Consider the following 14,295-nt stretch of genomic DNA (forward strand, 5'->3'; position numbering starts at 1 on the left):
TTGCCAGGCTGTATCTTTGTTCCAAGTGCAGATAGAACAAAATCGTAGAGGAAAATTTTGCACTGTTTAATAAACTCTATCATCCTACGCATTTACTTTTTTCGTAAGTGCGGCGGTACACTTGAAAACTGCATTTGAACTCATTTTTTAAATGGAACCATACAATTTTGTTTACACGAATTTAATCCTTGCGTTATTCTGCGTATAAAAGGTATAAGGTAAGATAGTCGAAAACTCAATAGCTTACGAGATATTTAATTTTATATAGGAAAAAATATTAGTACGAAGTTTCATCGTTTGGGGGCGCCACTTTTGGCATATTTCGTAATAAAATTAAATATCTCGTAAGCTATTGAGTTTTCGACTATCTTACCTTATACTTTTTATACGCAGAATAACGCAAGGAATAAATTCATGTAAACAAAATTGTATGGTTCCATTTAAAAAATGAGTTCAAATGCAGTTTTCAAGTGTACCGCCGCACCTACGAAAAAAGTAACTGCGCAGGATGATAGAGTTTATTAAACAGTGCAAAATTTTCCTCTACGATTTTGTTCTATCTGCACTTGGAACAGAGATACAGCCTGGCAAAGTTGCTTTTTATTACATGGGAAGAAATTAGATTTTTTTTCAATTGGGGGCGCCACTTTTGGTCACGTTCCGATAGATGGCGCGCAGCGCCATTTTCTCGGATTGAGTGTTCTGTTTTACCCTACTGTTAAATCTTCAAAAAACTTTTTCGAGCAATAAATAAACAATTTTATTTTGCAAATTAATTGCATAATAATCTATAAAGCCCCCAAAAGATGCCCACTTACGAATTCTTACCCCCTCCCTCCCCCAGTATAAGAATTCGTAAGATTTGATATTTCAACCCCCTTTTTACGTAATATTTTTTACACTTAATTTTTTATTAAAATTCTTTTACAGGTTTATATAATTCATTTAACTCGGTTTCCGGAAATTTAAACCAAAACTACTTTTCTGGAACATTAATGATAGAATTTGTGTTTATTTAAAATTAAGAATTTGTATTTATTTAAGAATATTACGTAAGACGCTACCTGACTCCCCCCCCCAAATGCCTTATGTAATTTAAGGATGACCCCATATGTGTAACAAGAGCTGTGAAAATAAAATAGATGCACGCTATTTTCATGTTCCTTTATTCTACTGTACAATATTATAGTATCTTGTTTTATGGATTGTATATATACAAACAATTATGTTGTATGATGGTTGCTTTGTAAAAGATCCTATACGTTACATCAAGCTTTGTAATTTCTCATTTATATACAGACTTGGTAGGGCGATGATCCTTCTTAAAACGAGGAACGTACGAGGCGTAGATGGAGATCACATGGCGACAAACATGACTCTGAATTTTCAATTAAAACTCACACATACAGGTTATCCAAATTATCCGATCAAATATCGTAAATGTGGTGCATGTCGTGATCACGTATATAGAAGTTGATGCTATTTCGTAAAAAATTATTACAGCTTACTTTTTACAATTTTATACCATTCGCTAATAGCGCACACTTGTATGACACATTCTGATAAAGACTTTGAGTGTCTTCAATCCTTCTCAAGCTAGACTTTTTGAACGCAAAGTGCTACTAAATTAGGCTTCGTAATTCTATGGTTGGTTATGTAATAAACAACATTTTTACTGAAACAAATTTATCTTGTATTCTACCTACATCTGCCTTGTGTATCATTTGAAACGCTGGAAGTAAAAGATTTCCTCTGCATAATGAGAAGCTAATGAAATCCAGAAGTAAATGAGCGTCTTTGGTATTTTTGCTTCAAGATATTATTTCATTAATTGCGAATGAAACATCGTTTATTTTGAATCACCCGCGAGTTAAGTTAAATCCACGATTTACAGTTCTAATAAAATAACATAAACCCAAAGTAATTATTGTTGCCGATATAATATCTGATTTAAAAGTCCGCCCGAGAAAGATAAAAATCGCATGCAACTTCAACATGACACGAAGGCATGAAATATTTAAAAAAAAAAAAAGCGATGAATTGCTTTTCAGTCTAAAATGATCACAATGCACGTTTGATGACTGCCTAAAAGAAACTTTCGCGCAGCTTACTTTTCAACGAACAATCACTTTAAAATGGTAAAATGTACAGTAATCACTTATAAAAAAAAAAATTAAACAAAACGTGTTTCATTTCCCTCTAGAATATCTAAAGAGGAAAAGAACCCGATCAGATCATTACATGAGTATTGCTACTTTTCCTAAACATTACGCTGCAACGTGACTGTTCAACAATTGGATGTTTAATGTAAACACTAGGTGTTAATAAAAATAAATAAAACGCTTCTCTCCTAATCTTCTTCGCTTGCCTCTTTCCGCATTAACACATTGCTTCCCACGCAAGTTTTGCTCGAAACTTTAGAAACATTGGGTTGTACGAACCGTATTAGCTATAGCTAAAATCATATTAGTTAACGAGAGTGTATCTTTGAAGAAGTTACCATACGAATATTGAAACTACGTAGTACAAAATATTTTATATTGAAAAATGAATTTTTATTAAAAAAACATCGTTGGTTGGTAAGCAATGCGTTAATTGAAATTATAGTTTCATACCCACGTACGGTGTTACAACTCTCAACGAAGTATTTTTCGTAGCGGTATGGGTACAATGAATATACACAATGGGCACATGCGAACACTTTAGTTTGAACTTCCAGAAATGGATAGGTAGGTCTCGTTTAGTGCGATGAAATGAAACGATACCGGATCGCATTTAATGCGAACAAAAATTCAGCTAATGCAAGGTTCGCGAGGCTTCTTTTAATCGGCACAACTGTGGAAACAATTAGACTTTTGTGACTTAGACAATTGCGGGTTTATCGCCGCATATACGAAGAAGCAGAAGAAAGCGCAATCAACGCTGTTAAAATAGTTTAAAAAATAATAAACATGTTTATGCCATCGTATTTCAATAAAAGACGTATTAAAATTTTTTATTGTACATTTTCTTTAAATTAGAATCCCTGTAATTCAAGTAACGCGATCGATTTCTGGGATTTATTACTCGAACTACTTGAGACCTACCAGCGTATGTTCAAGATGTTCTAAACGTTTAAAGACCGTGTCCGAGTAGTCTCGTAACTACTTAAAGTAACTTCTTTCTTAAAGCTTAATCGAAGGTATCAAACATTATGCTACGAGTTTACAGGCAAAAGACGAATGGATCATGCGTTATTCACACGAATCTCCCAAAGGGCGAGCAACAGTACGCGAGTAAGTAGAATGACTCCTATCTGCGAGATGTGTAATTTGTCTGTGAAATGCTAGCGGTAAAATTGTACTTTGATAGCTATTTCTTTAGCACATGAGTAACGTCATCAGTCTACCTCGATTATCAAGTAGGTTAAAACTTCGAAAAGGACAATCAGTACCAATGTATTATACTTCGCATATTAAAAACCAACAGCTACGCTTCGAAACTTGTAAAGGATTACTTCGTTTGGTCCATGTTTTTTTCAATATGCGTATGAATGTCTCTTGCGATCCGTCGCGCTGCTTCGATCGATAAGTATTAATCAAGTCGGCTGGATCTCACGCGCCATAAAAGTAATCGCTAATTTCGGACGAAACGATGACACAGAATGGGCTACCGGTTTTCTACGTGAAACAAGACGACGTAATGTAAGGGAGCTCGCGAAGCCTCGATTTCTGTTCGTAGCTCCAGTTCACGCAACTTAAAGCTATCGCTAAATATCTCTCGACTAACAAAAATAAAACCTCCACACTATTATGTACAATTTTGTAAAAAAAAAGGAGTATTATGCAAGCACGTGAACGTTTGTTCGCGCGAGTGTGAGTAAACAGCGTAGAGAAATCAGGAAAGATTACGCGCCCCTCGATCGGTAGAACCTCATATTCCGCGTAATTATTTGAATGCGATATGATTGCGTAAAACTATTAAAGATTTAAGAACAACGCTATGTAAATCTTTCCCGCTCTAACTTGTTCTCGGTGGGACCTCTTGTCCCCACCCGTTCGATTAAAATAATAAAACGTGTAAAAACCATGTTCATCTCATCCGACTAATTAAATTCTGAGATTATCCGTTGTTTACACACTGCTTAAATATTCTTCCGTTTACGACGAAGACTGTAAAAAAAACTAAACCCTTAGTGACAATGACGGTAATAATACTAATAGTAGTAACTAATAGGATCACATCTTTGGTACACGACTTGTTAGTTTCGGCGAACTTCGGTTCGCCTCCTATGAATGCCTACGGCAAGATGGGCCATATTAGGTTGATCTTTGCTTCGGGCTCTCGTCCATCATTAATATCATAAGCTTCCGGGAGCGGGGCAAGATTTGTGCTCCCGTTATCACCTATATATCAACTTCTCGCCAAACAATTTGTCCTCTAAAAACCACTATTTTACAGTTCCAGTAACAGTCTTGATTTGCATTATTAAATTCCTCTTTGTTCCTTAATAATAGGGTTTAGAAACTTTCTCATTTCTTCAATATAACGCTTATCTCTCTCTCTCCGCACTGTACTATTTAGAATTTGGTAAATTGTGCTGCTGCAGAAAGACCATGTCCTGCGAAGAAGAATTCGCAGTTATTTCTGAAATTATTAATTGCACAGGCAAATAGAATCTGTGGAATTTGATTCGAAGGGGAGATTGAAATGTGGCTTACCCTAATTAAGCGGAATGTTCTTCACGAATTAACATATGCTAGAAATTCCGTGAGTCAAACTCTTTTCAAGGACAATGTGAAACTCGCTCAACGGCTCCAGTATGTGAACGAGGAAATTTAATAACGCAGAGCTCCTTAGAAACGAATTCTCTTCGTACATGTCCGCGGTGGAGCGCGCGTCGCTCATTGGCCGCAGCATCGAATGAAGAAGCTGCTCTCTGAAGCGGAGATTAATATTCAGGACGACGGAAACATAAGTGAAAGGTATTTGAAGTATTAAATCACAAGCTTACCTCACTGCCAAGCAGATAAATAATTGAAACTTCCCGTCTTTGCCCAACGTTTGGCTGAACATGTTAATCTGATCGATCAGATGACAGTAACATCTTAAAGTTGCAAACCTTTGATTGCTTTCTACGTGAGCTCGTCTATCTCTCTTTAATCTCTGTGAGTATTCGTCCATTTCCTCCAATAAAGAAATTTCAAAATTTTCCTTTACCCGTACTGAAAAGATTGCAGGATAAAATTAATGAACAAAGGAGAAGCAAGCATTTGTTTCCTTTTGCTAATACGTGAGGATTTTGTAACAAAAGGTTTTACGATAATTAAACAGCTAGGGGTGGGCGAATTGATTTATTCGAGTACTTGAATTTCGAATCGAATAATGATTGATCAGTTGAGCTGAGTTGAGTTACTCGAGTTACTCGATATTCGAATTACTCGAGTCACTCGATATTCGAATTACTCGATATTCGAATTACTCGATATTCGAATTACTCGATATTCGAATTACTCGATATTCGAATTACTCGAGTTACTCGATATTCGAATTACTCGAGTTACTCAATATTCGAATCATTCGAGTTACTTCGAGTTACTCCTGTACTAGTATTTGAAATTAAATACATAAATATTTGAGTAACTCGAGTAATTCGAATATTTACGAGTAACTCGAAAGTTGGAGATCCGTTCGAATATATTCGAGTAATTCGAGAACTTTCGAGCTGAAAATTTATCTCAGAGTAATTCGAAGCCTTACGAGGGTTCGAATATTCGAGCCGTTTGAGTTTTTCAAGTAGCTAGCATTTTTTTTCAGACAGTTCGTCAATTTCAAGCACCTCGGAAAACTCAAACGCTCGATTCAGCCCGAATAATCGAACAGAGTTCAGTTCAGCTCGTAAATTCTATAATTCGATAATAGCAACTTACAAAGATAGTCCCAAACGTAGAAGTTTCTACCAAATATCCTCTGATTTTTGAATCCGAATAAAAATATTTGTTCTAACGACGGGACAAGACCACCTTCTCCGCAAAGTAAAGCTGTCAGGGAACCGTCTTGGCATTCCCTTCTGTAGTGGAATTTTACAATCGCGTTCACAGACTCTCCTAGGAAAAACACAACACAATTCCAATTAAATTATGAAAGATTTGCTAAAATAATTACTAGTAATAATAATGAACCTGTTTTGAACTAAATATTTCTTATCGATGGTTTACAAATATTTTAACTTATTTGCAGAAACATACCATGAAAATTTTACAGTACATTCTTGAGGATATGTATTTTCGAATAATGTTTAAAAGAAATCAATTTTTTCAACCCGTCTAACCAGAATGATCCCTTAAAAATCAAAGCAGTTCGTCGCTACTCACCCAGCATGTGCTGCACCTCGACTTGAGACAATATTGGGCGCCTAGGTATACTAGGCGATCTGCATCGCGGTGGCGTTGAACACGACTCGACCAATTCTTCGCTGTCAATGCTGCGAGGCACTAAGGCACCCACTAATAATCTCTCGGTGGATCCGTCATCGATACCTCTGCCGAGCCACCTACCACACGGGAACTTAAACGTATGCCCCGTAACTTCATTCCTCACCACGACGTGTTCTACCATCCACTTGGGGGAGAGACCTGTATTGTCGTGTCCTATGCGTAGCGTAGAGAGCACCCCTAAATTTTTGTGCTAAAAGAAGAACTACGATTAGAGATTGAATACAATTAAGAGCATTTCGTGCGCACTTTTAAACAGCGCAATTAATTTTGCGGTGATTTTGTAGTTAAATATAAGTGTCCTGCGAAACCCAGAATACAAATCGAATAGGAACGTACATGAAACACAAATTCCAATGCTCCTTTGGGGATCGGAACAGGATTAGTCTCGCAGAGAGTGCCCGAGATGGCAATCCAGCTGTTCGCTGAAGTAGTAGCTGCGCTTGCTTTTCGACTAGGAAATATAACAACCCTATATGGCAACTTCGTGGTTGGATAGTTGTTAGTGAAACAGAAGTAATCGACAGCATTCAACGTTAGCAGATGGTACAGGAACTGCTCCTTCTCTTCTTCGCAGCGTAGAAATGCTGAACGCTTGTACTGGCTCCTGTTAAATAGTAATAATAATGTCCATTGATTAAGGAATTTAAGGGGTCGTTCTGGTAATCACGCCGCGAAATTCGGCAGCACTCAGGCTTTTTTTTCTCAGTGAATACAATGAATAGCAATGTCAAATTTGTTTTCATTTATTAAGCTACTTGTAATGTATACGGAACAATTTTTTAAATATACTTTTAATTGTGTTTTTTCAATGTTATCTGGAGTTCAGAATCGCGCCTGTGAAAAGAAATACCTCCCTGGCGGGAGTGATTTAAGCTTACAGACTCATCTGAAACAAAAACACCAAGCTGATTCTTAATCATTATGAGTACCGCTATCGCAGGTGCCAGAATTAGCCACGTAAGTCAAAACTTAACAAAATTGCGCGCATCTAAACTTCAAGTAATAATGGAAAATTTTGGGACTTGAAGTTTGTTAAAATTGCAATTTTGTTAAATTTTGACTTACGTGATCAGCTTGGTTTTTTTGCTTCAGACGAGTTCGTGAGCTGAAATCACTCCCGCCGTCTTTTCAAGGGCACGATTTTTAACTCTAGATAACATTGAAAAAACACAATTAAAAGTGTATTTAAACAATTCTTCCGTATACATTATAAGTAGCTTAATAAATAAAAAAAAAAGTTTAACATTGTTATTCCTTGTATTCACTGAGAGAAAGAAACCTGAATGTTGCCGAATTTTGCGGCGTGATTACCAGAATGACCTCTTAAAGTCAATACAAATATTTTAAAGAATAAATTTGGAATCTTGCATCAGTGAAATTACCTCAATAATGTGGTGTCCGACAATAGCGTCTTTAAATGACGAGAAAGGAGCTTCTTTTCCAATGCCAATCGAACCCAAGCTCTGGCGTAACCAATGTGTGTTTTAATATCAGTCATCGCTTGCACATTTCGAATATCAAACAGTAATGAATCGGGTAAAGGCCTCAGGTGTTCCGGGCCGATCTTTCTATCTCCAGGAGATTTATGTTTGTCCGACCCTCGTGTGGGTGAAACGTCAGTCTCCAGCGCCAGATTAGATAAATCTATTATTGTTCAAGAAGACGCAAACCAGATTAGGAAAGACTGCGAAACTGCGCGCGAAGTAATTACTTATTTCTTCACAGGCTACGAAAACATTTCTGTAAAACCATGCAAGTAGGCATGCTTAACAAGGAAAAACATAGTTCTAATCTCTGGACAAATCACTCGGCATTCCGTGTACAAAATACAGTTCCCCTGTTTCAGAACATTTGCAATTGCATGCGCTTTTCAGTATTCTTCCAATGAAAACGATCCATGATAAAAAGAAATAAAGAAAACGGCATTAGGAAATAAATTTCTAAACGTTGCATCTACGACATTTATGACGTAAATCCGTTGACAAATATAGTCTACAGCACTCTGCAAACAACGATACGTTCATGCGATTTACGGACGATTATAAGAATAAAATCCAATGCCATTACGAAAGTAATATTAAAATGAAAGCTAATGTCCCTTATGGCAAGCCAACATTAAGGCTTACCATGAAAATTCTCCTTGATATAAGAAGCAATTTCAATAATGGTTTTGCCCTTCAACGATGAAATTAAACGGTCCGGTAATCCAAAAAACTTATTTGCCGATTTCTTCGCAACTTAAGGAAATAGAAAAGAAATAAAAAAATTAACTCAAATAGAAACGGTGGCGCAGGCTCAAACAATGTGTTTTAGTTTTAAAATACTTTTCGACTGCGCGTCGCTGTTGTAAACAGAAAGCAATAATTAATTAAAAGAAAGTAAAATACAGAAAGTATAATAAAATTAATTTGGGCAAAATAAATTCGAGAGAAAAATGCTTGGCATTCCCAATTGCGCGAAAGATTTCTAAGGCGTACTTCGCGAAGCAAAGTATCGTTTGTAAAACGTTCGATTCAACGATAGCAGACAAACATACTCGTTAATATACGAGGTGCAAGTCTCAAACGAAAGACACATAGAGTGGTGTAATAATTGGTTGGTAAATAATCGGTCACTTACAACTAATACAGTGCAGAGTATCTACGTATGAGAAACTAATCTCTACTTTTAACACTTTATCTTAAATAAAATAAGACACGTACAATCGAGTCGTTTCCGTAGCACGCACCACGCTAGCGCTGCATTTCCAAACGATGATAAAATTCTAGAGTTATCGTGATCTCGAGGGCGATACGCAATTGTACGACAAGTGTCGAAGTGCGGTGATACGTTCTGACTTACCAGGAGAAAGAAAGTTAGGATCTATAGATTTAGTCGCGTCGTTACACTCTTCCAGCTCTTGGTACATGGTAAGGTGGGACCAAAGAGCACTTTTCCCCTGTTTATTTTGCAACCCATGACTCCAAACTCGTTCCAAAAGATCGCAGAGACTGGCGACTAGCGTGTTTTCCTCGACATCTGACAACGATTCACCTCCGTGGCCCAACGCGACTGCTTCAGAGCCCATTTTTTCAACCAACATCCTCTTCGTCTTTGACTTGCAGTCCTTCGTAACGATAAATGTGTTATTTAACGCTCTTCTTCGTTAGTGTACAGCAGATTTACTAGAATTAGGTAATTCTTGTATTTCTTGAGAGTACCTTGAGCAACTTTTCAACGAATGTCCAGTTGGCTTGCGCTATCAATGCCGGACTCATGTCCGCGGAGAGTTTAGTTTGCGGTCGAGGTGATTGGGTTTCCTGAGGCGCTGTTGGCTTTCCATTCGCCTCCATGGACTTCATTTTGTACTTCCACTGCGTCTGTCCCCTTCGACTGCTATTGTAAATGTAAGATTAAATAAATTACACCTCGCTTCGAGTAGAACTACGTCGTACACAAACAATTACAAATGAAACACATTTGACAGCGAGATATTTTATTACATAAAGTGTTAAATAACAGTCGTACGCGAGAAGTAACATATATTTCTGAATTACTCGAAAAGCTAGATCCTGCCAAGTAATTTACTGAGAAAACTGAGCGTTAACAGAGTTCAATTTACAGTTCCTTGAAATTCGATAGTGATCTAAAACAGTGCCCCGCAACCGGTAAAATTTTTTTTTAAGCAAGTTTTTCAAATCTAGTTTTAATAAAAAATGATAAGCGGACGTGCTTGAAGGGTCTTGGCCAAGAGCTTCGAGTTGTTTTGCTAAATATCGAGGCGAATATAAAATTAGTGATAGTAAAAAATTAATTAGTTACAGTTACAAGTTAACATAGTTAATATTAGTTACAAGTAAAGCAGATGTTAGTTCGTTAGTTGCGATGTTAAATTTATCAAATAAAACTTCGTAGCTTGTTTTATATATTTTTGCTCGTGGTGCGCCAGGGAATTCTGGAAAGGGCTTAGGTGTGCAGAGGGTGAGAAAAGTTTACGGAGCACTGCTTTTAAAAGACACGGAGATAATGAAATCATAACGTGACGTACACATGCACAGTGCTGTACTATTTTAGAAATTCTTACCGAAGCATGCTACAAGTGGAGCAGGAAATGAGACAAGAAATATTAGTATATCACCAATTAATATGCGGAGAAATATATTATCAAATTATACATACCTCTGAGCCGGCTCCTTGTTTAACGCAACGCTGTCTAACAAAGGGAAGCTTCGAAAATAAGCAGCTCTGTGGGGGAGCATCTCCGCAGGCGGGTTCGTTTCGAAATCCACGTTCGTCAATCTCTGTTCCAACACTTTCTGCGACTCCTCTATGCTCATACAAGGTTCGTAGCGCGTCGACCTCACGATGCTCTCGCCGACCTTTTTCCTGTAACGAACGAGAACAGTTGATCGCTGCTTAATTTAAAAAAAGAGGCCTTCCGCTTTGTTTCGCCCACCTCAACAGAGAAATCCTTTGATCGAACACGCGGATGTTAAAGTCTAGCTCGCTCCACGTTGACATAACTTTGCTGTCGACCAGAGACGCGAACATTTGCGTTTCTAGGAATCGTGACAGAAATGGCAAGTGTTGCGTGGGTTGGTCGGACAAAAACGTAGCTTTATCAAACACGTGCATGCTGTCCCTGTTGTTCAACCACTCATCTTTGTCCTGTAATATATTTTTGTAAACGCGATGCAATCGTGGCAGATGAATTGCTTATGAATTTTATGTCCCACCTGACTTGGCTGGATAACGAAGTGCTCGTAACTAGAAAAGATTTGTACAAAACGATTCAAAAAGTTCTCCCTAATGGCATTATTAAACATAAGCGTCTCCTGGTACTCCTCTTGCGCCGTGAGTATTCGTTCCTTCGTGTTGTCCTCTACCGGATCAATATCATCTACGTTCACTCCTGCAATATCGGTGAACAATGATTAAAAATTCGTGTTATAAAATCTGAAGAGAAATACTGATTTGGTTTAAAGATTAAAATTGCTCTGATCCCAATTTTGGGTGCTTTAAGAGGTCTTCCTAGTGTGACGGTTGAACAAAGTGTAATTTTTCGGGAATTAAAAGAAAGGAACCACTTTTGCAAGTTAGTAGATTTATTCTATCTTTTAAGACTATAACAAAAAAAATTGTAAGGAAAAATATATCCACTTACAGCGGAATAGGGACGTCCTGATGGGAAAATATCCTTCCGCGTCGATTTTAATAAAACAATTATGGTTTTGTTAACCGTAGTAATTCAATTTTGCAAGTATATGCAAAATTCTAGTTCGAACGATAAAATAACGTCTACTGATTATGTCTGATAAATTTGAAGTGGATCGAACTTTTGGGAAGGCTATTTTTCAAGGCGCTCTCTTATGATGCTCCTATTCCGCTATAAATTAATATTTTCCTAGCAAAAAATTGTTTATAGTCTTAAAAGTTGATAGAATAAAGCTACAAACTTGTAAAAGGATACGTGCAATACTTGTTTCTTTTTTTTAATTCCCGAAATATTAAGCTTATTTTCAGCCGTCACACTAGGAAGACCGCTTAACTTAAAACCTCACCTGTTCTTTTCACGATATCAACTATTCTTTGTAAAGTGTCAGACTGGGATGTCGTTTCCGGTCGGTCCCAATCTAAAACGTCATGTAACGAGTGTTTTCTACGAGGAAGATGAAATCCCGAACCGGGAAGCGTCAAACTGCTAGTCATGATGTCGCCATTGTAATGATTTATGACCATGTTATCAGTCCTGTGAAATTCAATTAGGAAACATTACAGGGAGCCCGTGAAGCCGGCCGCGATGTAAAGAACGATTTGTCGACTTACTTTCCTGAATACGGTACTTTGTACTTGTTTAAGAGAGCTCTAATCTCAGCGATGAATTGCATTTTATGGGGGAACACGGGTAACTCTTCTGGGAATTGGCTACTTTGTTTATCTATATCTACATAACAAAGGTTTGCCTGCAAATCAAAAGCAGAACATAAGAATCTTATTTATACAGTAGAACTGCCTACTTATATTATTAATTCTTTGGGCACGCTATGCTTTTGACATTCAATTATTCTAAATGGCAGAGATGGGTGAAATTTTTATCTAAATAAAATTTCGAGTAACAAATAAAATTTAAAAAAAAATGTTCGTCATGTGCCGAATAAAGTTAATTTTTTTATTTGCCGAATAAAGTTAATTTTTTTATTCGCCGAACGTTTCAACTTTAGTGCCGAATGATTTTTTTACTTGAACTTGAACTGTAACTTGAACTGTAACTTGAACTGTAACTTGAACTGTAACTTGAACTGTAACTTGAACTGTAACTTGAACTGTAACTTGAACTGTAACTTGAACTGTAACTTGAACTTGAATTGTAACTGTAACTGTAACTTTAACTGTAACTTGAACTTGAACTGTAACTTGAACTGTAACTTGAACTGTAACTTGAACTGTAACTTGAACTTGAATTGTAACTGTAACTTGATCTGTAACTTGAACTGTAACTTGAACTGTAACTTGAACTGTAACTTGAACTGTAACTTGAACTTTAACTGTAACTTGAACTTTAACTTCAACTGTAATTTTATTTTTATTCGACAAAAATTATTTAACTTCGAATAAAATTAAAGTTAAAAAAATTATTCGACGCTGAGCTGAAACGCTCGGCGAATAAAAAATGTAACTTTATTCATCGAATAAAAAAATTCCGTTCCTTAAATAATCTTTTATCTAGTTAATGCTCAACTCTGCCAAATAGCTGTCATCAGAAATATCTGCTTCCGAAAGAGTTAATCCCTCAATCTTAAAATCTCAATCCCAATTTACAATTTTCATTTGGATAACAAATTTCTCATATGTATTCCATTTAATTTCCACGATTCGCTCTGAGAAGACCGGCAGTCGGAGAATCGTGTAGCTCGACAGGTGTAAACACTCACTTCGCTAGCAATTTTCAGGACGCCGCCCTCGCTCTGAGCGTGCAAGCCCATTATAAACGGAACCGGCGCGTCCAAGAAGTGATGCAGACTGGCAGGCAATATCGGCACATATACGTGCTGCCAGGAAAATGGGAACAGAAGCGCCGTTATGCACTCGGATACCACCATCAGCTTATGGAAATCCGAGCTCCTGAGCAGCACTTGGTTCTCCAATAGGACGCACGTGAACAACTGGATCACGCAGTCGGCGCCTAGCCACGTGAACATGTCCTTCAAGGGGTAATCCAGCATCGGTAGTTCCTGCGTCGGCGTCGGCTGGTGTATGACCAGCTCCAGTGGCGATTTCGCTGGCTCGTCGTTGGGAACGAAGAACTTCAACGACTTCCCGGGTAATGGTACCGGCACGTTGTACAGAAGATTGTACACGTAGGACTCTAAGCTAAGGCCAGGTCCTGGGTGTCTAGGAACACATCTGAAAAAAAGCGACTCGTCATTTGTTTCTTAAGTTAGAGGATTTTTTTACAAGCTAGATAGGGAGAAAAGAGATTGATGGAGGTGAAAGGATGCTGAAGGGAAGGTCATTTGAAAATAAAGTGATGGAACTTAAGGATGAATTTTAGTGACAATCTTAACCAAAAGTTAATCAATTTCCAAGACATCAATCAAGTATCCGGAATTCTTCTGACAATTTAGTTCGGTGCTCGCTATTTCTGTACAAAAGATTTCAAAAACTTTGGCCTATTATTTCACTCTTAATTTTGTAGTTACATTTCTCAATATTGCGTTTCCCCATAATGTTAAATAATTTGAAAACTACCGAATCAATTTTTCTAAAATTTTGCGGGGGGTTTTACTATTGCAGAAAAATTAAGTCCTCCTATTTTCAAAGATTTTCGCTTATTTTTAAT

At 37.3% G+C, this 14,295-nt stretch overlaps 1 protein-coding gene across 6 annotated transcripts in view; it reads right to left on the reverse strand.

Moving 5' to 3' along the window:
- Positions 1–1,149: 1,149 nt before the first annotated feature.
- The window catches only part of Pns (DENN domain containing pinstripe), a 42,786-nt gene continuing 29,640 nt past the window's right edge, over positions 1,150–14,295 (reverse strand). The window contains exons 5-20 of one of the 6 annotated variants that reach the window (XM_076825550.1): positions 13,388–13,859; positions 12,282–12,418; positions 12,017–12,204; positions 11,192–11,367; positions 10,912–11,123; positions 10,635–10,841; positions 9,677–9,848; positions 9,318–9,582; positions 8,603–8,713; positions 7,859–8,120; positions 6,813–7,080; positions 6,354–6,666; positions 5,910–6,086; positions 4,994–5,204; positions 4,701–4,918; positions 1,150–4,600 (exon numbers count right to left, since the gene is read on the reverse strand). In XM_076825550.1, coding sequence (XP_076681665.1) covers positions 4,729–4,918; positions 4,994–5,204; positions 5,910–6,086; positions 6,354–6,666; positions 6,813–7,080; positions 7,859–8,120; positions 8,603–8,713; positions 9,318–9,582; positions 9,677–9,848; positions 10,635–10,841; positions 10,912–11,123; positions 11,192–11,367; positions 12,017–12,204; positions 12,282–12,418; positions 13,388–13,859 — 3,361 coding nt within the window. In that variant the 3' untranslated portion in view covers positions 1,150–4,600; positions 4,701–4,728. Of the gene's footprint in view, positions 4,627–4,700; positions 4,919–4,993; positions 5,205–5,909; positions 6,087–6,353; positions 6,667–6,812; positions 7,081–7,858; positions 8,121–8,602; positions 8,714–9,178; positions 9,215–9,317; positions 9,583–9,676; positions 9,852–10,634; positions 10,842–10,911; positions 11,124–11,191; positions 11,368–12,016; positions 12,205–12,281; positions 12,419–13,387; positions 13,860–14,295 lie in introns of all 6 variants that reach the window. The other 5 variants (XM_076825548.1, XM_076825549.1, XM_076825551.1 and 2 more) reach the window with 5 other exon arrangements.

The sequence above is a fragment of the Andrena cerasifolii genome, chromosome 13 (genome assembly GCF_050908995.1).
Source record: "Andrena cerasifolii isolate SP2316 chromosome 13, iyAndCera1_principal, whole genome shotgun sequence".
NCBI lineage: Eukaryota > Metazoa > Arthropoda > Insecta > Hymenoptera > Andrenidae > Andrena > Andrena cerasifolii.